The following is a 23,137-nucleotide window of genomic DNA, read 5'->3' as shown; positions in this document are numbered from 1 at the left end:
ATCATAGATTGTCTTCATGTATGTAGTTAAATATTTTCCTCTTCCTTCTATGTGGAAACTAGGAAATGCCTGAGTATATTCTCAAATAGAAGTAGGGAGAAAATAATGTGTGTGTACCTATTAAAGTAAGATTCTTACATATTAAGACAAAATTTGAAGTTAAATTACATTGAAAGTATTTTTAAATGCTGATTTTGCATTTTAATTTTTATTCTAGAAAACACAGATTTAAGATAAATATTTTAGCCTGGCTTTTTGGTAATAAAGATTGTTTTTATATTTAAGGTTACTTGTCTTCAAACAAAATTGTTGCATTTTTAATTCCTTTCTCTGAAATTAGATTATCCTGATACAATCTCTCTTTCTAGACTTCTAGTTACTTCCTCGTATTTACACTTAGAAAACTTGTTTTACATCCTGTTCAGGAAAACGAAATGTGAGATATAGTCTTTTATTCAACTATGCTAATAATTCCGCTATGCTAATAACTTAAGATAGAGAATGAGTGTATTAGTTTTCTAGGGCTGCTATAATATCAAAGTACAGGGCTGGGGGAGGGGGGGTCACTAAACAACAGAAATTTATTTTCTCATAATTCGGAGGCGAAAAATCTGAGGTCATTGTTTTGGCAGGGTTGGATTTTTCTGCGGCTTCTCTACTTGACTTGTGGATGGCTGTCCTCTCCTTGTGTCTTCACAGGGTCTTCCCTCTTTGCCTGCCTGTGTGCAAATTTCTTCCTTCTATAAAGACACCAGTCATGCTGGATTAGAGCCACCCTAATGGTCTTCATTTTAACTTGATTGTTTCTTGCAATCTCTGTCTCCAAAGATAGCCACATTTTGAGGGACTGGTGCCTAGAACTCCAACATAGACATTTTTGAGGAGGACACAGCTCAGACTGTCACAGTGTGTCTTAGTCATGGTTCTGGCACCAAACCTGGAAACTAATTAGTGTTCAGTACTTTCTTATTGGTGTCCTGTCCTAAAATCTGGGGATGGTGTTGGAAAGTTTTAAAGGGGTTTAGTTTGCGATTTTTGTGGAGAGAAAGACGAGTAGATAATATAATCCAACATAAAAACTAATAAAAACACAGGATAGTGTGGGAGAATAATTTTTTTTTCTTTTGTCCTTTTAGGGCTGCACCCGTGGCATATGGAGGTTCCCAGGCTAGGGGTCTAATTGGAGCTGTTGCTGCCAGCCTACGCCAGAGCCACAGCAATGCCAGATCCAAGCCGCATCTGCAACCTACACCACAGCTCACAGCAACACCAGATCCTTTACCCATTGAGCTAAGCCAAGGATCAAACCTGCAACCTCATGGCTCCTAGTCAGATTCGTTTCTGCTGCGCCACAATGGGAACTCCTCAAAAAAAAAATCATTTTTGATGCTAATTTCACATAGATTTGAGTTCACAATTTCACGGCACTGTCACCTTGGGCAACTTACTGGATTCATAACTTATCTATAAAATGGAGAGAATAATTCTCAGTTGTTGTGATGACAAAGTGAAATAATGTATAAAAGTGTGGACCATAGTAAAAAGAAATATTTGAAGTGCTTATAGTATGTCATGAGTACTGAACACTCACAATGAATGCACTGACCACTAGAATGATTGCTGGCTATAAAGTACTGACATGTCTCCGTTGGTGTGTACTACCTGAACATCTTTCCCAATAGACTTATTAGGATCACAGTACATGTAGATTTCTTTCCTATTCTGAAAGTACGCTGTGGGTACTCTCCCCAATAACAGATCAACAATGCAGTGATTTATACCTGGTAGGAGAATCCTAGGTATATGCCTTTTTTGTATTTGAGAGAGTGAGATCTTTATCAGAATTGGGTGTTAGGAGATGGAGGAGTATTGCAGTTTCAAAAGTCTCCCTGGTAATTCTGTTACTCCCTGTTCTTTTCTACTCATCTCATCCTCACCTCCCACCAAAATTCATCTGAAACATTTGCCTGTAGTTATTACTGCAGATGATACTTCATGTAGACCTTATTGGAGAATTAGACAAATGTAATGGGACTGTGCAAGCTGGGGGAACGTGAACATTAATATAGAGCTCATGTGTCCAGGGAATTGTAGGTGGTATGATTTGGTGGCTGAAGAAAAAGGTGTGAGACACAAGGGGTTATGGGTGATCATATGTTGCTCAACATAGAATGAGAGGAGGTGGGAATCCCGTGGTGAGGACTTTAGAATTACGAGTTATCTGTTGAAGAGTGCTTATAATGCTTATTTTCCAGTACTTTAGATAGGGTTCTCCAGAGAAACACAGTAATTGGGATACACACACACACAACAAGGAATTGGTTCTCATAATTATAGACAATGAAGACAGGTAAGGCCAAAATCTACAAAGCCAATGTCCCAGTTTAGTCCAAAGAGGAGCAGATTGCTATAGAACCAGAAAGAGCCATTATGCAGAAGAATCATCTCTTACTCTGGAGAAGGTCAACCTTTTGGTCTATTCACACATTCAACTGATGGGAGGAGGCCCACCCACATTAGGGAGATCAATCTGCTTTACTGCTTCTACAGATAGACATGTTAAATTCATCTAAAAATACAATGATAAACACCCAAATTATGTTTGGCCAAATATCTAGATGCTCTGTGGCCCAGTAAAATTGGCACAGAAAATTAATCATTGCAGTAAGTAAAGTAAGATCAAGTTGCACAATATTTTTGATGTTATTATCACTGACATATTTTTGACCATTTAGAAGGTGTCACATATGGGGTGACATATTGACTGAAAGTTTTGATCTGATTAATACTTACAGCTTTTAATACTAACTTGTAGATTTCAAGTTATGTTCCATTTGGAATTTTCTTTTGTCACTTTGAGATGTCTGACACTTAGTTGTGACATATAAATGAAGAGCTATTCATTGTAAATCAGAGCACATGTTCAAAAGGATTTTTTTGGGGGGAGTGTACTCTACTAGTTTAGATATCAAGATATTTTATGTGCCACAGGTGCCTTTTACAATGTTTTTTAAAAGCTTTTTAAAAAAGATAGTAGTTGGAAAACTGAAACTCAGAGAAAAATATTAGTCATCAAGTTGATTGGTCAGATATGGTTTAAAGTTAATTCCAGTGTTTTTGTAATTTATCCTTAGGTCTCTTTTTGGGGAGAGAACAAAGAGTAGATTCTTGTGTTAGAGTTTTTATGATTCTAGGAAGTACAATGATTTTATGGTTTTCCGCAGTGCTATTGTTCTTATTTTAACTTCTAAAAATTTCTAAGAAGTACTTAATAACAGTTAGAACTGCAGATTAAGAATTCTAAAGTCGTCTGTTTTTCTTTTTATTTCATCATTAACCTCAAGGGGGAAGTTTTTAAATAATACTTTGTTTGGGTTGAGAAATAATAAGGATTGATCATATTACATTTGGAATTGTTTTTGTGCTTCATGAAAACTGAATTTTAAATGTTCTGCACTTACTCCTTTTTGAGTTAGGGGATACTAGAATGACTGTGGGATTGAGGAGGTTCATTTTCTTTAAACCATATTTTCTACAGTTAAATTATTTCCAATTTTGGTTTTATGTATGCATGACACAAGTATAGTCTTTGCAGACATCATTTTGGTAAAATTATTGAGGCTTGCCTTGTGGCCCAGAATGTGACCTATTGTGGAGAGTGTTCCATGTGCTCTGAGAAGAGTGTATTTCTGCTGCTTTCTGATGGAATGTTCTATAAATATCAATTAAGTTCATCTGGTCTAATGTGTTGACTTGAGTTTCCTTATTGATTTTTTTGTCTGGATGATCTGTTCACTGATATAAGTGGGGTATTAAAGTCACCCATTATTACTGTGTTACTGTTGACTCTGACTTCTCCTTTTATGTCTGTTAACATTTGCCTTATGTATTGAGGTACTTCTATGTTGGGTGAATATATATTTACAATTATTATAACTTCTTGTATTGATCCCTTGATCATTATGTAGTGTTGTTCTTGTCTCTTGTAGCAGTCTTTATTTTAAAGTCTGTTTTGTCTGTTTCCCTCTTTTGTTCCCTTAAGATTTCATGACTCTTATTCTGTTGAATTTGGATTGCTTTTTCTTTTGCGCATGTATCTTTTAAAAATTTTCAGTTTGAGATTACCATGAGGTTTTGGTATAGCAATCCATATATTCACACGATTGTTTTAAGTTGCTGATCTCTTAATTTTGAATGCATTTTAAGTATCCTTTGCTTGTGCTCTCTTCCTATGACACTTACTGGTTTTGATACTTGTGTGTAGATAGTTTCCTACTTTTACTGTATGTTTGTCTTTACTGATAAGCTTTCCCATTTCATACTTTTCTTTTTTCTAGTTGTGACTTTTTCTTTTCCATTTAGAGAAGTTCTTTAGCATTGTCGTGAAGTTGGTTTGGTGCTGCTGAATTCTTTTAGCTTTTGCTTGTCTGTCAAGCATTTTATTTCTCCATTAACTATGAACAAGAGACTTGCTGGGTGGGGTATTCTTAGTTGTAGATTTTTCCCTTTCATTGCTTTAAATATATTCTGCCACTCCCTTCTGGCCTGCAGTGTTTATGCTGAAAAATCAGCTGATATCCTTATGGGGATTCTCTTGTATGTTATTTGTTGCATTTTCCTTGTTCCTTTTAATATTTTCTCTTTAATTTTTGTCTATTTTGTTACTATATGTTACAGCATGTTCCTCCTTGGATTAATCTTGTGTGCAGTCTGCAGTTCTGGACTTTGCTTTTGCATGTTAGGGAAGGTTTCTCCTATTATCTCTTCAAATATTTTCTCAAGCACTTCCTCTTGTTTTTCTCCTTCTAGGATTTCTATTAATGTGAATGTTGATATATTTGATGTTGTCCCAGAAGTCTTTTAAACTGTCCTCATTTTTTTTTCATTCTTTTTTATTTTGTTCTGTGGCAGTGTTTCCCACCACTCTGCCTTCTAGCCCCCGATACATTCTTCTGCCTCATTTATTTTGCTATTGATTCTTTCTGGTGTTTTGTTTGTTTTTTATTTTTTCAGTTATCATATTCTTCTACTCCCTCTACTCCATTTTTAACTATTTGTTTAAAACGTTTTATTAATTCTTCCTCTGTATGCCCCTGTTCTTTTCTCACATTCTTGGGTCATCTTTATAATCATTACTATGAACTCTTTCTTGGGTAGATTGCCTATGTCTACTTCACTTAGCTGTTTTTCTGGGGTTTTCTTTATTCTTTTATCTGGAACATACTCTTTTGCCATTGTATTTTGTTTAAATTTCTATTTGAATTTTTATATATTTAGTATATTTGTTATGTTTCTTGATTGTGGAGAAGTGGCCCTCTGTAGGGGAAGTACTATGTGTCCCAGGAGTATACTCCCATCTTATCCCAGGGTAGGTTCTGACCTGTGTTTGCGGACTCAGTTCACAGGCTGCAGGATCATATTTTTCTTGCCTCTGTTGTACCCCTGGTAGGTGATAGGTCTAGAGGCTTGCATAGGCTTCCAAATGGAAAGGGCTAGTGCCTTCCAACTGATGGTTGGACAGATCTTGGCCTTCTTATGGGCAAGGCTTTGTCAAAGGGCATGTAAAAGTGTGGCTGTGGGCTCAGGAAATCTCTAGTCAGCCTGTCTGCTGGTGGGTGGGGCTATGTTCCTGCCCTCCTGTTGTTTGGCCCAAGGTGTCCCAGAACTGCAGCCTATAGGCTATTGGGTGGAGCCTGGTCTTGGTGCTAATTACCCCAGCAAAACGTCTGCCTCTAGCAAGAGTTCACATAGACGAATACTCCCTGATAGTTCCACCACCAGCCTTTATGACCCCAGAGAGAGCCATAGTCACCCTTCACCTCTCCAGAAGACACTCCACTACCAGCAGATAGGTCTGGCACAGGCTCCTATGAAGTCACTGCCTTTACCTGGGTCTCAGTATGTATGAGGTCTTGTGTGTGCCTTCCAAGAGTGTAGTCTTTCTCCTAATCCTGTGGAACTCCTATAAAAGGCTCCCTGGGAGCTCTCCCTCCTGATACTAGACTCCTTATATGGATTGCTAGGCTCTCCTGTGGGAGAACTTCTCCAAAATGATTATTATCCAATTTGTGGGTATCCCATTTAGGTGTTATAGGATTTGATTATATTGCAAGTGTGCCCCTCCTCCTGTGTCATGGTTTGTTCTGTATATCTTTGGATGTAGAATATTCTTTATTGGTAGGTTCCTATATTTTTTATTGATAGTTGTGTGTTTCATTGTGATTTTAGTGTGTTCATGAGAGGAGGTGAGCTCAAGGTCCTTCTACTCTGCCATCTTGTCTCCAATACCAGAACTGGCTTTGGAATGAATTCAAGAATTTAGAATTAGAAGGAGAAAAGTTTAGATTTTCCAGAAGCATCCATGAGACAGCTTATTTCCCTCCCTTAGTCACAGAAGTATGAATAGTGTGTCAGTGTGGGAGGACACATTTCCTTCACTTTTAAGCGTTTTATTTATTTTTTATTTTTTCTATTTATTGCTTTTTAGGGCCACACTTGTGACATACTGAAGTTCCCAATTAGAGCTACAACTGCCAGCCTGCACCACAGCTACAGCAACATCAGATCCAAACCACATCTGCAACCTACACCACAGCTCATGGCAATACCAGATCCTTAACCCACTGAGTGAGGCCAGGGATGGAACCCACAACCTCATGATTCCTAGTCAGATTTGTTTCCACTGTGCCATAGCGGAAGCATTTTAATTTCAAGTTGGCAGAGCCTGAGAAGCTTGTGGGGCTAGGAACAGTCATCTCAGAAATCTGTTGTGGCACTCATTGCCCTCATGCTCCAAGTGCAAAACAGGCTTCACATGGGTAGGATATTCGGGTTGTTCCTTGTCAAGAGAAGGCTTTTTATCATGCAGAAACTTTTTTTGCTACTATTGCTGTCATCTTTTTCATAGTTCAAAAATATGTAACAGTTTATTAAGTGTTATGATAAAGGATATAGATGAACATCCAATGGAAAAAAGTGCCTAAGACAGGTATAGGGGAGGGGCACAGAGCCTCCATGACCTTTCCAGGCACACAGCTCTACCCAAATCTCAATGTGTTCACCATCCAACCAGTCTTTTTGATGAAGATTTTAGTATATCAGCATTCTCAGTTAAGACTGTCAGTGGGAGTTCCTGTCGTGGCTCAGTGGTTAATGAATCTGACTAGGAACCATGAGGTTGCAGGTTCCCTGGCCTCCCTCAGTGGGTTCAGGATCTGGCATTGCCGTGAGCTGAGGTGTAGGTCACAGGTGTGGTTTGTATCTGACATTGCTGTGGCTCTGGCATAGGCTGGCAGCTACAGCTCCAATTAGACCCCTAGCCTGGGAACCTCCATATGCCATGGATGTGGCCCTGGAAAAAGACAAACACACACACACACACACACACACACACACACACACACACAGACTGTCAGTGTATGTTTGTAGAATCATGAACAGAAATCACATAAGATGGAGGTCCCGTCGTGGCGCAGTGGTTAACGAATCCGACTAGGAACCATGAGGTTGCGGGTTCCGTCCCTGCCCTTGCTCAGTGTGTTAACGATCCGGCGTTGCTGTGAGCTGTGGTGTAGGTTGCAGACGCGGCTCGGATCCCGTGTTGCTGTGGCTCTGGCGTAGGCCGGTGGCTACAGCTCCGATTCAACCCCTAGCCTGGGAATCTCCATATGCCGCGGGAGCAGCCCAAGAAATAGCAACAACAACAACAACAACAACAACAACAAAAGACAAAAAAAAGACCAAAAAAAGAAATCACATAAGATGCTTCAGCCTAGGTCTAGTGGACAAACTTAGACATGAATGATTAGCAGTAGAAGGTATACATTTTAACTTTAAAGGAATTCAGTGTTGAAAACCTGGGATCTTTGATCATTGAAGACATGTACTCCATTACTGCAAAAAACTACAGCATATTTGATGAAACCTTGAAATAGAAAGAAGTGGGACAAAGTTGGTATGGATTGTTTAACAGATGCTGAAATATTAGGACCACAGGACACCTTTTGACATTAGGGATGGGTCATATTTTGATTAGGTAAAAGGAATCTTACTGAATGTGTATGACCATAACAACACTTATTTTGTGAATATATTAGAGATTTACTTATATCAGGCATGCTACATAACTTTACACATTTTAACTCAAATCCTCATTAATCCTCTTGTAGTATCTTATTATTGCCATGTATTCTGTCTTTCTTTTAGATACATTTATAAACTCCTTACAGAAAATTTGGCTTTGTATAGAAATGGTTAGTCTCTTCTCATTTCATACATGTAAAATGCTGTCAAAGTACAAATAGACTGCTTTTGCAATCTTTTTACATATAGAATTCATATAAAATTTTGAAAAATTTGCATTAGCCTCAATAGTGTCACAAATATTGGACAGCCAAGAAGTGCCATATACCTTAATTGATAAATAGATGTTAACTTTTTTTTTTCTTAGAGTATTGCCTTTACAATATTCGGCAAGAAATGGCTAAATTGTAAACTTTTGTGAGCCAGGCAAATCAGAGTAGGAGTTGGGTGGGATTGAGTTTTTTTTTTTATTTCTTTTTTATTGTTATTTCCCCCAACACACTTTTTTTTCCCCACTATACAGCATGGGGACCCAGTTACACATATATGTATACATAATTTTTTGTCCCATTGTCGTGCTGTGTTGTTTCTAGACATAGTTCTCAGTGCTACATAGCAGAATCTCATTGTAAATCCATTCCATGAGCAATAGTTTGCATCCGTTCACCCTAAGCTCCCAATCCCTTCTATTCCCTCTCCCTCCGCCTGGGCAACCACAAGTCTATTCTCCAAGTCCATGATTTTTTTTTTTCTGTGGAAAGGTTCATTTGTGCCTTATATTAAATTTCCAGATATAAGTGATATCATTTGGTATTTGTCTTTCTCTTTCTGACATTTCACTCAGTATGAGAGTCTCTATTTCCATCCACGTTGCTGCAAATGGCATTATTTTGTTCTTTTTTGTGGCTGAGTAGTATTCCATTGTGTATACGAAAAAGGTGGATCCCCTTTTGTCTACCACCCCTCCAGCATTTGTTATTTGTGGACTTACTAGTAATGGCCATTCTGACTGGCGTGAGGTGGTATCTCATGGTAGGTTTGATTTGCATTTCTCTAATAATCACGGATGTTGAACATTTTTTCATGTGCTTGTTGGCCATCTGTGTATCTTCCTTGGAGAAATGTCTATTCAGGTCCTTTGCCTGTTCTTCAATTGGGTTGTTGGATTTTTTGCTGTTGTATAAGTTGCTTGTATATTCTAAAGATTAATCTGTCAGTTGCATCATTGAAACTGTTTTCTCCCATTCTGTAAGTTATCTTTTTGTTTTCTTTTTGGTTTCCTTTGCTGTGCAAAAGTTTGTCGGTTTTATTAGGTTCCATTGATTTATTTTTGCTTTTATTTCTGTTGCTTTGGGAAACTGACGTGACAAAATATTCATGAGGTTGATGTCAGAGAAGGTTTTACCTATGTTCTCTTGCAGGAGTTTGATGGTGTCTTGTCTTACATTTAAGTCTTTCAGCCATTTTGAGTTTATTTTCATGCATGGTGTGAGGGTGTGTTCTCATTTCATTGCTTTGCATGCAGCTGTCCATGTTTCCCAGCAATGCTTGCTGAAACAACTGTCTTTTTTTTCCAACTTTATGCTTTTGCCTCCTTTATCAAAGATTAATTGACCATAGGTGTCAGGGTTTATTTCTGGGTTCTCTATTCTGTCAGTATGTCTGTTTTGTTACCAGTACCATACTGTTTTGATGACTGTGTCTTTGTTATATTGCTTGAAGTCTGGAAGAGTTGTGCCTCCTGCTTGGTTTTGTTCTTTAGAGTTGCTTTGGCAATTCTGGTTTTTTTGTGGTTCCATATAAATTTTCGGATTGTTGCTCTAGTTCTGTGAAAAATGTCTTGGGTCATTTGATAGTGATTGCATTGAATCTGTGGATTGCTTTGGGTAGTACGGCCGTTTTTACAATATTAATTTTTCCAATCCAGGAACATGGAATATCTTTCCATTTCTTTACATCTTCTTTAATTTCCTTGATTAATGTTTTTATAGTTCTTGACATATAAATCCTTTACCTCCTTGTTCAGGTATATTCCCAGGTATTTGAGTTTTTGTGGTGCAATTTTAAAGGGTATTGTATTTCTGCATTCCTTTTCTAATATTTCATTGGTAGTATACAGGAATGCGACTGATTTCTGAATGTTAATCTTATTTCCTGCTACTTTGCTGAATTTGTTGATTAGTTCAGGTAGTTTTTGGGTTGAGTCCTTAGGATTTTATAAATAGTATCATGTCATCTGCATACATTGACAGTTTTATCTCTTCTCTTCCTATTTGGATGCCTTTTATTTCTTTTGTTTGTCTGATTGATCTGGCTGAGACTTCCAATACTCTGTTGAATAGCAGTGGTAAGAGTGGGCATCCCTGTCTTGTTCCAGATGTTAGTGGGAAGGCTTTCAATTTTTCTCCCTTGAGTATTATATTTGTTGTGGGTTTGTCATAAATGGCTTTTATTATGTTAAGAAATGTTCCCTCTATACCCACTTTGATGAAAGGTTTTATTGCAAATGAATGTTGGACTTTGTCAAATGCTCTTTCTGCATCTATTGAGATGGTCATGTGGTTTTTGACTTTTCTTTTGTTAATGTGGTGTATGACGTTGATTGATTTGGGTATGTTGGACCATCCTTGTGGACCTGGGATGAATCCCACCTGGTCATGGTGTATGATCTTTTTGATATGTTGTTCAATTTGGTTGGCTAAAATTTTGTTGAGAATTTTTGCATCTGTATTCATCAAAGATATTGGCCAATAGTTTTCAGTTTTGATGGTATCTTTAGTTTTGGAATGAGGGTGATGGTGGCCTCATAGAATGTCTTTGGTATTGTTCCTTCTTCAACCTTCTGGAAAAGTCTAAGGAGGATGGGTATATGTTCCTCTTTGTATGTTTGGTAGGATTCACCTGTGAAGCCATCTGGTCTTGGACTTTTATTTGTAGGGAGTGTTTTTATGATGTGTTCAGTTTCAAATCTAGTGATTGGTCTGTTCACTTGCTCTATTTCTTCTTGATTCAGTTTTGGCAGGCTGTAAGACTAGAAAGTTGTCCATTTCTTCCAGATTGTCAGATTTTTTGGCATATAATTGTTCATAGTATTCTCGCATGGTCTTTTGTATTTCTGCAGTATCCATTGTGATTTCTCCTTTTTCATTTCTTCTTTTATTTGGGTTTTTTCTCTCCTCAGTGAGTCTAGCCAGAGGTTTGTCAATTTTGTTTACCTTTTCAAAGAACCACCTCTTGGTTTTATTGATTTCTTCAATTGTTTTTTGAATCTCTGTTTTAATGATTTCCTCTTTGATCTTTATGATTTCATTCCTTCTGCTGACTTTAGCTTTTGTTTATTCTTCTTTTTCTAATTCATTTAGGTGGTGGGTTAAGTCGTCAATTTGAGATCTTCTTTTTTGAGGAAGGCCTGTATTGCTATGAATTTCCCTCTGAGCACTGCTTTTGTGGTATCCCATAGATTTTGAGAGGTTGAGTCTTCATATATCATTTGTCTTGAGGTATTTTTTAATTTCTTTCTTGACTTCCTCATTGACCCATTGGTTTTGTAGTAGCATGAATGGATGTTGGACTTTGTCAAATGCTTTTTCTGCGTCTATTGAGGTGATCATATGATTTTTGACTTTTCTTTTGTTAATGTGGTGTATGATGCTGATTGATTTGCGAATGCTGAACCATCCTTGTGAACCTGGGATGAACCCCACCTGGTCATGGTGTATAATTTTTTTGGTATGTTGTTGGATTCGGTTGGCTAAGATTTTGTTGAGAATTTTTGCATCTATATTCATCAATGATATTGGGCGATAGTTTTCTTTTTTGGTGGTATCTCTGTCTGGTTTTGGAATGAGGGTGATGGTGGCATCACAGAATGTCTTTGGGAGTATTCCTTCTTCTTCAACCTTTGGAAAGAGTTTCAGGAGGATGGGCACCAATTCCTCTTTATATGGTTGATGAAATTCACCTGTGAAGCCATCTGGTCCTGGACTTTTATTTGTAGGGAGTGATTTTATGACCTCTTCAATTTCATTTCTAGTGATCGGTCTGTTCAGTTGGTCTGTTTCTACTTGATTCAGTTTTGGCAGGCTGTAAGATTCTAGAAAATTGTCCGTTTCTTCCAGATTGTCAAACTAGTTGCCGTAGAGTTGTTCATAGTATTCTCTTATGGTTTGTTGTATTTCTGCTGTATCCGTTGTGATTTCTCCTTTTTCATTTCTAATTTTGGTTCTTTGGGTTCTTTCTCTCCTCTTTTGAGTGAGTCTGGCCAGGGGTTTGTCCATTTTGTTCACCTTTTCAAAGAACCAGCTCTTGGTTTTATTAATTTTCTCTATTGTTTTTTGAGTCTCTATTTTATTGATTACTTCTTTGATCTTTATAATTTCCTTCCTTCTGCTGACTTTAGGCCTTTTTTGTTCTTCTTTTCCTAATTCATTTAGGTGGAGGGTTAAATTGTCCATTTGGGATCTTTCTTCTTTTTTGAGAAAGGCCTGTATTGCAATAAATTTCCCTCTGAGCACTGCTTTCGCAGCATCCCATAGATTTTGAGCGGTTGTGTCTTCATTATCATTTGCTTCAAGGTAGTTTTTAATTTCCTTCTTGATTTCCTCATTGACCCATTGGTTTTTTAGTAGCATGTTGTTTCGTCTCCATGCAGTAGGTTTTTTCTCATTTCTTTTCCTGTGGTTTATTTCTAGTTTCATGCCATTGTGGTTAGAGAAGATACTTGAAATAATTTCTGTATTCTTAAATTTGTTGAGGTTATCTTTGTGCCCCCATATGTGGTCAATTTTTGAGAATGTGCCATGCGCACTTGAGAAGAATGCGTATTCTGATTTTTTTGGATGTAGTGTCCTGAAGATGTCAATTAAGTCTAACTTTTCTATTGTTTCCTTTAGTATCTCTGTTGCTTTATTGGTTTTCTGTCTAGAGGATCTGTCCATTGATGTGAGGGGGGTATTAAGGTCTACTACTATGATTGTATTCCCATCAATTTCTCCCTTTATGTCTGTTAATATTTGTTGTATGTATCTGGGTGTTCCTATATTTGGGGCATATATGTTAACAGTTGTAATATCCTCTTCTTGAATGGATCCTTTAACCATTAAATAGTGTCCTTCTTTGTCTTTCTTTTTTTCATTTTAAAGTCTATTTTTTCTGATATGAGCATTGCTACTCCTGCTTTCTTGTCTTGTCCATTGGCATGAAATATCTTTTCCCATCCCCTCACTTTCAGTCTATGTGTGTTCTTTGTCCTAAGGTGAGTTTCTTGTAGGCAGCAGATTGAAGGCTTTTGCTTTTTTATCGAATCTGTCACTCTGTGTCTTTTGATTGGAGCATTCAGTCCATTGACATTTAAGGTGATAATTGATAGATGTTTATTAACTGCCATTTTAAACCTCATTTTCCAGTTGATTCTATGGTTCTCCATTCTTTCTTTTTTTGGTTGGATGGTCTCCAATTATTTTCTGCTTGAGTACTTTTCATTTTTTGTGAATATAAGGTTTGGTTTTGATTTGTGCTTGCCCTGTTTTTTAAGTTTGTTAACTCCTTCTTATTATTGTGTGTTTTAGCCTGATAGTCCTGTAGGTTCAAACACTTCATTACCATAGTAAAATTTAAAAAAAGAAAAAAGAAAAGAATCTATTCATTTCCTTACTTCCCTTGCCCACGTTTTATGATTTTGATGTCTTTTTTTTAAATTGTATTTTATTTTAAACATCTTCATGATTACATCTGTATGTTGGCTTATTTGACTGCTCTCTGATTGTGGTTTCCTCCATCCTAGATCTTCCTTTTTTTTTTTTTAATTTGGAGAAGCCCTTTCAATATTTCTTTTAGAATGGGTTTTGTATTGCTATATTCTTTTAGCTTTTGTTTGTTGGAGAAATTATTTATTTCCCCTTCTATTTTAAATGCTATTCTTGCTGGACAGAGTATTGTAGGTTGCATATTTTTTCCTTTCTGTGCTTTGAATATCTCTTGCTATTCCCTCCTGGCCGGTAGAGCTTCTAGAGAAATCAGCTGATAGCCTTATTGGGGGTTCCCTTGTAAGTGACACTTTGCTTTTCTCTTGCTGCCTTTAGGTTCCTCTCTTTATCATTAACTTTTGCCATTTTTATTATAATATGTCTTGCTGTGGGTCTTTTTGGGTTCAACTTGTTTGAGGTCCTCTGTGCTTCCTGTATCTGGAAATCAGTATCCTTTAGATTTGGAAAGTTTCCAGTGATAATTTCTTCAAATATATTTTCAATCCCCTTTTCTCTTTCTTCTCCTTTTGGAATTCCTATTATGCATAGATTGGCCTGCTTTATATTATCCCGTAGGTCTCTTATATTATATTGCTTTCATGTTTTTTCATTTGGTTTTCTGTCTGCTGTCCTGTTTGGGTGATTTCCATTATTCTACCTTCCATGTCACTTATTCATTCCTTTGCATTATTCATTCTGGTTTTTACTGCCTTTAGCTCCATTTGTATCTCTGCAAATGAATTTTCTAGTTTTTCTTGGCTTCTCCTTATATTTTCTAATTCCTTTGTGAGGGAGTCTGCATTACTGTTCGTATTCTCAATTCCTTCAGTATTTTCACTCTCTCCCTTTTGAACTCCAATTCTGTCAGATTGCAGAGGTCTGTTTCATTGTGGACTGCTTTAGGTAGTTGTCCTGTTGCTTTAACTGGGAATGGTTTCCGAGCTTCTTCATCTTGCTAGTGTTTTTCTTTTTCGTGGTGAAGGCGCACTTTCCATGGCCAGGCAGGGCTTGCCCTGGTGCTCCTGGGCCGCAGAGCTCTTTCCAAGGGCGGATGGTGCTGGGTGGCTTTCTCAGTGGAAGTACAGCACTTCCCAAGGGTGGGCAGGCCTCGGGGGCTGGCTCTGAGGCAAAGGAGTACTTCCTGAGGGCTGGCGGGACTGGAAGGTGTGTGCTGCAGTGTAGGCTGGGAAGGGCTTACCCTGGTGCTCCTCAGCCGCTGAGTTCTTCCTAAGGGCTGACGGTGCTGGGAGGCTTGCTCTGTAGGAGTGTAGCGCTTCCCCAGGATGAGCGGGGCTAACCAGCTTGCTCAGAGGCAAAGGAGCACTTCCCAAGTGTGGGTGGAACTGGCGGGTGCTTAGAGGTATAGTTGTAATTCCTATGGCTGGGCAGTGCTTGTCCTGGCACTCCCGGACCACAGAGCTCTTCCCGAGGGTGATGGGTGCTGGGTGGCTTGCTCCCCAGGAGTGGGGCGCTTCCTGTGTGTAGGCAGGCTGGGCTGGGGAAAGCTGCAGTGGTGGATGGCTTCCTGAGGTTGGTGAGGCCAGTCTGCTGGGATGGCAGGTGGCTTCTGGCCAGGCATGTGCGGGGTAGGGGAGGGGGGAGATGCCCTGGGAAGCTCTGCTCTCTGCTTGCTGGTGGGCAAGCACTCATGCTGGGGCACAAGGAGTATTCTATGGTGGCCACCCCTTCTCCTCTTCCCTCCCCAACACTGGCACCTTGTCTCTCCTGCGGGTCCAGACCTTCTCCTGGGTTCCCTCTGTTGTGGCTTTTCACTCCCCAGGCCTTAGCCTATTGCTCCCTCTACCCACAGCGCACCATTTCCTAATCCCTCAGGCTGTCTCCACACCACCAACCACAGCCAACTCCCAGTTACTAAATTCCAGGGCCTAGGTCTTAGTGCCCAACCCCCACCCAAGTGTCTCGGTTTTTGGTGTCTGTGCCAGTGGTTCAGATGATCTGTGCGGCTCTCACTCTGCTTTTTATATCTCAGACCTGCTGCTGCACTTTTCTCGGAGTCTGGAAAAAAGTCTCTATTGATCTTTCTGTTGGTTAGGTGACTTTCCAGGGTGTGGGTTCCCTTTCTCCTTCACAGTTCCCTCTAGGGAGTGCCAATCCTGTCCTGGTTGCCCTTCTCTCTCTCTCCTCTTTTCTCTTGTTTTACCCAGTTATGTCAAGAGATTCTTGCCGTTTTTGGAGGTTTAAGCTCTTCTGCCAGCATTCAGTTGTTGTTCTGTGTGAGTCGTTTTATGCGTAGATGTGTTTTTTTTGTTGTGTTTGTGGAAGAGGGCGAACTTGTCCCCCTATTCTTCCACCATCTTGCCTCGTCTCCTGAATTTCTAATAGTTTCAAACCTGAAATATCAAAGGGACATGAGTAATCCAACACATTTTTTCCACTAAACTTATCATCCTCCAATTGCCACAATATGGAAATTAGAAAAAAACTGAAAAATTATCTCCAAGTGTAGTATAGTGAAAAAGATTTACACTATTTTATGGGCGTTTACTAGCTATACTAGGTAATATGTATATTTTTTAGATTGAGAAGCCCTTTATAAACCTCACATTGTAGAAAATCAGTGCAGTGAGTAAGGAGAAATTTTCAATCTGGCTAAACCTAAGTATCATTTCTGGAGTTGAGAAAATACAAGTGAGATCTTGAGTTGAAAACATATGCATTTAAAAAATAGTAAAAGTTAAAGAGATACCAAGGGTTGATTCTTAAGTGCAGCCACAGTTGTGAACTAGTTGAACCTATTTTCGATTTTAAATGATTATACCTAGATAGAAAATTTATCATAGTTAGTAGAAAGTAATATTGATATGGACTTGTAGACCCTATAAAAAAGTCTCCAGTCTGGCACAGACCTCTGTGTAGAATACAAATAATTGGGAATTACAAGAGGTCAGCAAATAATATAGAAACCAACATGATAAAAGATTCATTTCATTTATCATTATGTTACATTTTCTTGAATCTAGTCCTTATGTTTTGCTCAGTTGATCTTTAATGAATAGAGAGATGAATTTATCCAGCTTTGAGATATAATCGACATAAAACATTGTGTAAGCTTAAGTTGTGCAATTTAAGGATACGCATATATATTGTGAAATGATTATCACAATAAGGTTAAGTAACACATCCATCACTTCACATAATTAGAATTTTAGAGAGATGAAATTTTTATTTTTTTATATTTATTTTTTGTCTTTTTTGCCTTTTCTAGGGCCACTCCCACAGAATATGGATGTTCCCAGGCTAGGGGTCTAATCGGAGCTATAACTGCCAGCCTATGCCACAGCCACAGCAATGCAGGATCTGAGCTGCGTCTGTGACCTACACCGCAGCTCAGGGCAACGCTGGATCCTTAACCCACTGAGTGAGGCCAGGGATTGAACCTGCAACCTCAGTGTTCCTAGTCGGATTCGCTAACCACTGAGCCATGATAGGAACTCCGAGATATGAATTTTAAAGTCTCCTTCTGTTTATGTGTGTGTGTGTGTATTTTTTAAAATTGTATCTTGTTTTTGAGGTGATTGATATTTTTGAATTTTGATACACTTTCAAACTGAAAATATGCAAGAATAATATGTATAACTTTGATCTCTCTTTTACTTAGCTCATCAATTCACCAGTCATTTACATTTTACCTCATTTGCTTTATCATTTCTGTATGTGTATGCCTTGCAAGCCCTCTTGCATGCTCGGGTGCACTCTCTTTCTTACCTGATTTATAGAGTTGTGAACAAGTCAGTGGATGTTTTACACTGCTAAGTTTATGGAAATTTGTGGCACAATAATAGTAGTGTAATAAAAACAATAAAATTTTAACCCATAAATCAGTTGAGAAATCACGATGGAAAATGAAGTGAGAAAAACTGAATGAAATCTTTTAAATTGAAAATGAAATAATGTAAACTGAATGAAAATAGCACAGTTGATATGTAGATAAAAATATTATTAGAGGAAAATTTAGAGCCTTAAGTGTTGACTCTTGAACAACACATGGATTGGAGTGGCAGCCCTCCCCACAGTGGGAAATTGGTGGATAACTTTACAGTTGGGCTTCTTTTCTGCAGATTTAACCAGTCATGGATCATGTAGTACTGTAGCATATATTTATTGAAAAAAATTCATGTGTATGTGTAGCCTCAAAGTTGAAACCTCTGTTGGTGAAGTGTCGACTGTATTAGAATAGAGAAAAAGCAGGAAGTCCACAATTTAAGCACCTTTTTAAGAAATTAAAAAAGAACAGTGAACTAAATCTAAAGTAATAGTAGAAAGAAAATATTGAAGAAAATAAATATTCCTGAGTTATAAAACAGCCATAAAAGAGAATTGACAAGACTGTCTTTTTAAAATGTTAACGAAATGGATATAACCTTGGCAAAAGTGATCATGAAAAATAGTGAAAGCTCAAGTAATTATTATTAGAAATGAAAGAAGAGCATCTCTGTAGACTTAGAACTTATCCTTAGAATTAATAAGTAGTTTAGAAAAGTTACTATGAGGACTGTATAAAAATCTTAATATATTTTTGTATGTTAACCAACAGAAATGAAACTAAAAAATATCATTTACAATAGATCAACTTTTTTAGAAATAAATCTAACAAAAACTGCAAAAGGACTCTATTGGAGGCTATAAAACAATGAGAAAACGAAGAGCTTGATGGAGGAATATGTTCATAATTGGAAGGCTTGCTGATTTAAAGATGTCTTTTTTTATCTTAAATGCAGGTGCTTTTGTGAAAATTTTTAATAAAATTTACGTGGTAATGTAAAGATTACCAAACAAAAACTTTCTATTTGAGAATAGCTCACATATGGCATAAAATTAATGCCAAATAACATTTTGAGTTAATTCACTTTATTTATAAAGTTAACCTTTTGGCAACACAGGTGTTAGAGGCACTGACCCTCCACAAAATTGAAAAAAGACATATAATTTATAGTCAGCCTTCCCTATCTGTGAGTTCAACCAACTGTGGGTTGTGTAGTACTGTACTATTTCCTATTTTAAAAATCTATGTGTAAGTGAACCCCACACAGTTCAAACCCATACTGGTCAAGGGCCAACCTACTTCATTATTGGAGGAGGATGATAATGTCAGTTTTAATTTATTGATTTACATTTGACAGAACTTGGAATTCTATAAAGGATACATGGTGACACAAGGAAGGAAAGTCTAAATATAATGTTTAAAAATATTTTTATGTATTTTTAAATTAAGCAGAATTATTGTGATGCTGTCATTGTAATTGTGTATGTATTAAATTATTTGTATTTACATAAAATTTTTTCTTATAATGTTTTTGCTGTGCTTGTGAGAAACATTTGGAAATATAATTGGATTTTTGCTGGGACATTACGAAAACAAATTTTTACAAATACTTGAGAGAAAACAATACATGCATTGGGATTAAATTTGTTGGCAAAAGCTCCATCTATTATGATTGTTAACCTTCTGATCTAAAGCTCTCAGGATGCTTCAGTAGTCAAGACAGCATGGGATCCTCATGTACTGGCTTCACTGAGTATTCCTGTTCACAATTCACTGCTAAAGCATTCATTGTTTTTTTTTCAGTACTAACCTTGTTTCTTGTCACAATAATTTTGTGCTTATACTCTTTCTACCTCAATACATTACAGTTTTTTTTTCTTCTTAATTACTCTCAAAGGCCCATGCCTCTGCTCCTAAGCAAAACTTACCTTTCAAGAGTGAGGTCCTTAATCATTTTTAATACACAGATTTCTCTAATCTTGGCATCCAATTTTCTAGTCACAATGATATTCCATAGCACTTACTGTCTGAACCATTCATTTGTTCTTAGTTATATTTAACCCAATTAAAAAAATGTTTTTGAGTATAATTGATTTATAATGATGTGTTTGTTTCAGGTATACAGCAATAGTTTAATTTTATTGGAATCATGTAACTTAAAATTATAGACATTTTCAAGTTGTTAGGAACCTTAGTGATAAGTGAACAAAGTCCTAAAAAAGATGAAGTGATTTTAAGATAATATAAAAATTATAGCAGATTTGTGTCCAGATTCAAAGTGTAATCTCAGAACACTTGAATTACTATGCTTATATTAGTTTTCTTGAATTGGGGGGATATATAAGAGTGAAGAATGTGTCACATTGTTTTACAGAAATTATTATAAGGTATACAGCATAACAGCAAAGGCACAAGCTTTGGAAAGACCTAGATTTAAGTACCTTGTGAGTAAAAACAGGAATTACAAAACTTGTCTAATACTACATACTTATTTTGAGGCATTAAATGGGGTAATGACTATGAAGCATTAGGACTTCGATATGAAAATGCTTGATGTTCAATTCATGTCCAATGTCTTTTTCTTTCCATTTCAGTACCAGAGAATAGCTGTGTTTTTGTAAGCCTAATTTTTTTGGATTTGAATTCTTCTTCTACTCATAACCCTGTGATCTTAGCCAAGTTACTTTATTTCTCTGAAATCAAGTTTCCTGACTCTCACATAGATTCACAATAATACTGTTTGCGGGGTCATCATGAGAATTGGCATTGATATAAAATATGTCTCGGAACATAAAATATTCTTGATAAGTGGGAGGTACGTAGGAATAGGAATACCATTAATTTGTGAAATTATTTTAATGGATTGGTCCTCCTCAGCTTTGTTTGGCAGAATCATTAATTGTTGCCAGAACAGTATTTAAAGAGACCCTGTTATATGGAGTTGCCAGTGTAAGGAACAGTTGGGTCAAAAATTAAACAATCTTTTGCTTTGGGACTCCTATTTAAAATTAGGCTTTAAAAAAAAATCCATGATGTAATACCATGAAATGTTGTCTTAATTGCCAGCATTTCTTAGTATTTCAGATCTGTTCTCTGTAAAGGAGGACTGCACATGTTTTGGGAGAGTGCATCCAGGGTTTAAAAAAGTGAATACCATTGTGTCATATAGCTTGAGATTTTAAATTTTATCTTCTCAAGACTTCCAAATTAGAAGAAAATCTCTTTTTGGCTATTTTCACTTTTTGTGGTAATAGTTAGGCAGCAATTTAACTGTACTGAATTGACTGGACCTAAAGGAATGCCAAGGAAAATGCAGTACATGGTAGCTAGGGCACCAGGGGGCACAGTGAGCTGTACACAAGAGACCTCTTATGGCCTAACAAGCAGATCTGCCTGGGAGATGGGCTTCTGTCAGATTCCTGGAGGTGCCTTATAAATATGGAAAGATTGAATTCTTGAGTCAAAGACCTGTCATCTCCAGTTATTCCCTATCAAATGTATCTGAAGATCCTAAGATCTCTTATTTCTATTGCTCACATAATGTTCTGGTTACCCACCTATAAAACACGGGGCTTTCCAGGCTCGGATGATCAGTGAGTCACGGACCTGTCAGTGTGTAGTCCAAGTCACTCCACTTGACCCAAAACAGAAACCTTCTTCTTCTTGTTCAATAGTTGCGAACAGCGTATAAGTAGAGATTTATGCCTACTCGGGCTTTGTTCTATATTCTGTTTGAAACTTAAATTTTTTTTTTCTTTTTATCTCAGAAAGAATTTCACAGCAGATTTGTGTAGTTATGGACACAGAAGATGAAGAACATGTAGGTCATCGTCTTGAAGAAATGCTAAAAAATGAATTAAATGTAAGTATTCAAAGATCCAGTTGGATAAATTGTATTAGATTGCCACAGATTTTGATGGTTTAAAGATAGCTTTCCTGAGAAGGTATAAAAATTCTTTAAATCTAGTTTTCTTATTTTGCCTTAATGAAGTCCTTTGTTTTGCTAATACTTTTGGCTTGAAATACAATCTCTTCCCCTTCTTCATTCCTCTTCTGAATTTCCTCCCCACATTCATCCTCTGAGTTCTATTTCTCCTTTAAAAAATTCAGCGTCAGTATGACTTCTTGAGAAAGGCTCATCTGGTGCACATGGTCCCCTGTGTGAGGTAGACACTTAAGAGCCACAGTGCCCAGCACGTGGTTGATGCTTATTAAAGTTTTTTGAATATATGAAGAAGTAGATTAATAAGAGGATAAAAAAGAGAAAGGATAAATGTGACACTGAAGAGGAGAATGTATGTTTCTTGCCCCTCCCCCCCTTTATGAACTGATCGATGTCCAAGCTAACTTCATATTTACTACTAGGGCTTACTCAGGAAATGGAAGAAGTTGTAAGAGGAGGTATATAGAAATTATTTACTACTTAACCCCTAAGAGCATTCATTATTTGTGTGATAGTTCAGTGTTTTGAAATGTTTTGCTTGCCAAACTGATTTTATTATGTTTTTATCAAAATGTGCAACTGCCTGGGTTTGTGATCAACCTGTGATGACTTTTTGACAACATACGTGATATACTTTTAGTTAGAAGCAGATGGGAAAAGTTTATTTTAGTATGCTAGTTTTATCACAATAGCACAGTAAAGAGCAGGCTCTGATGTCAGATGCCGGTGCTCAGATGTCTGCTTTATCGCCTCATTTCCTTATCTTAAATTGAAAATGTTTATAACCTCTGCATTGAAAAGTTGTTTGGAAAGTTGAAATTAACAAATGTTTTGAATATGCATGGAAAAGCATCTGCCGTACCATAAGTTTTCAGTGAATGGGGACTGTAATAAACTTGATGAGTTGAGATGGAGGTGTAACAGCTAAGTAGTAGTACTGCTAGTTCCCACACTTTAGTCCTGTGTTAGATACATGAGCTATTAAATATATAGATTCCTGGAGTGTAAGCATTTAGTGAATCTTCTCTGAGATAAGTTCTGGAACCTCTTTTTTTTTTTTTTTTGTCTTTTTGCCATTTCAAGGGCTGCTCCTGTGGCATATGGAGACTCCCAGGCTAGCGGTCCAGTTGGAGCTGTAGCTGCTAACCTACGCCACAGCCACAGCAACGTGGGATCCAAGCCGTGTCTGCAACCTACACCACAGCTCACAGCAACGCCGGATCCTTAACCCACTGAGCAAGGGCAGGGATCGAACCCGCAACCTCATGGTTCCTAGTCAGATTCGTTAAACACTGCGCCACGACGGGAACTCCTGGAACCTCATTTTTTTTAACGTTTTCCCAGAGGTGGTTTTCATGGGCATCAGTGCTAAATTCTACCTGTAGCATTTGGGGAAGCAATCCAAAGCTGATCAGAAATCAGCTGTCTCTTGGGTGTAAAGGTTATACTATAGTCTACCTTTCCGTGTTGCTTTTATCCTAGACTTCCTGGGTATTACTCCTCGATTGTCAGAAATTTTAGCACCTCGCTCCTTGCTTTCTTTCTCAAATCCACCTGTTAAGTAACTGTTCCTAAGTTCGATGC

General features: G+C 37.5%; 1 protein-coding gene across 1 annotated transcript in view; it reads left to right on the top strand.

Annotated features, from left to right (window-relative positions):
- CRPPA (CDP-L-ribitol pyrophosphorylase A) overlaps window positions 1–23,137 on the top strand; it is a 301,491-nt gene that overhangs the window by 119,058 nt on the left and 159,296 nt on the right. The window contains exon 6 of the mRNA XM_047753666.1: window positions 21,378–21,472. Within this exon, the coding sequence (XP_047609622.1) occupies window positions 21,378–21,472 (95 nt within the window). The remainder of the gene's footprint in view (window positions 1–21,377; window positions 21,473–23,137) is intronic.

This window comes from Phacochoerus africanus, chromosome 11, assembly GCF_016906955.1.
Source record: "Phacochoerus africanus isolate WHEZ1 chromosome 11, ROS_Pafr_v1, whole genome shotgun sequence".
Lineage (NCBI taxonomy): Eukaryota > Metazoa > Chordata > Mammalia > Artiodactyla > Suidae > Phacochoerus > Phacochoerus africanus.
The sequence above is the reverse complement of the archived record's forward strand: the minus strand, read 5'-3'. Positions and strand labels throughout refer to the sequence as shown.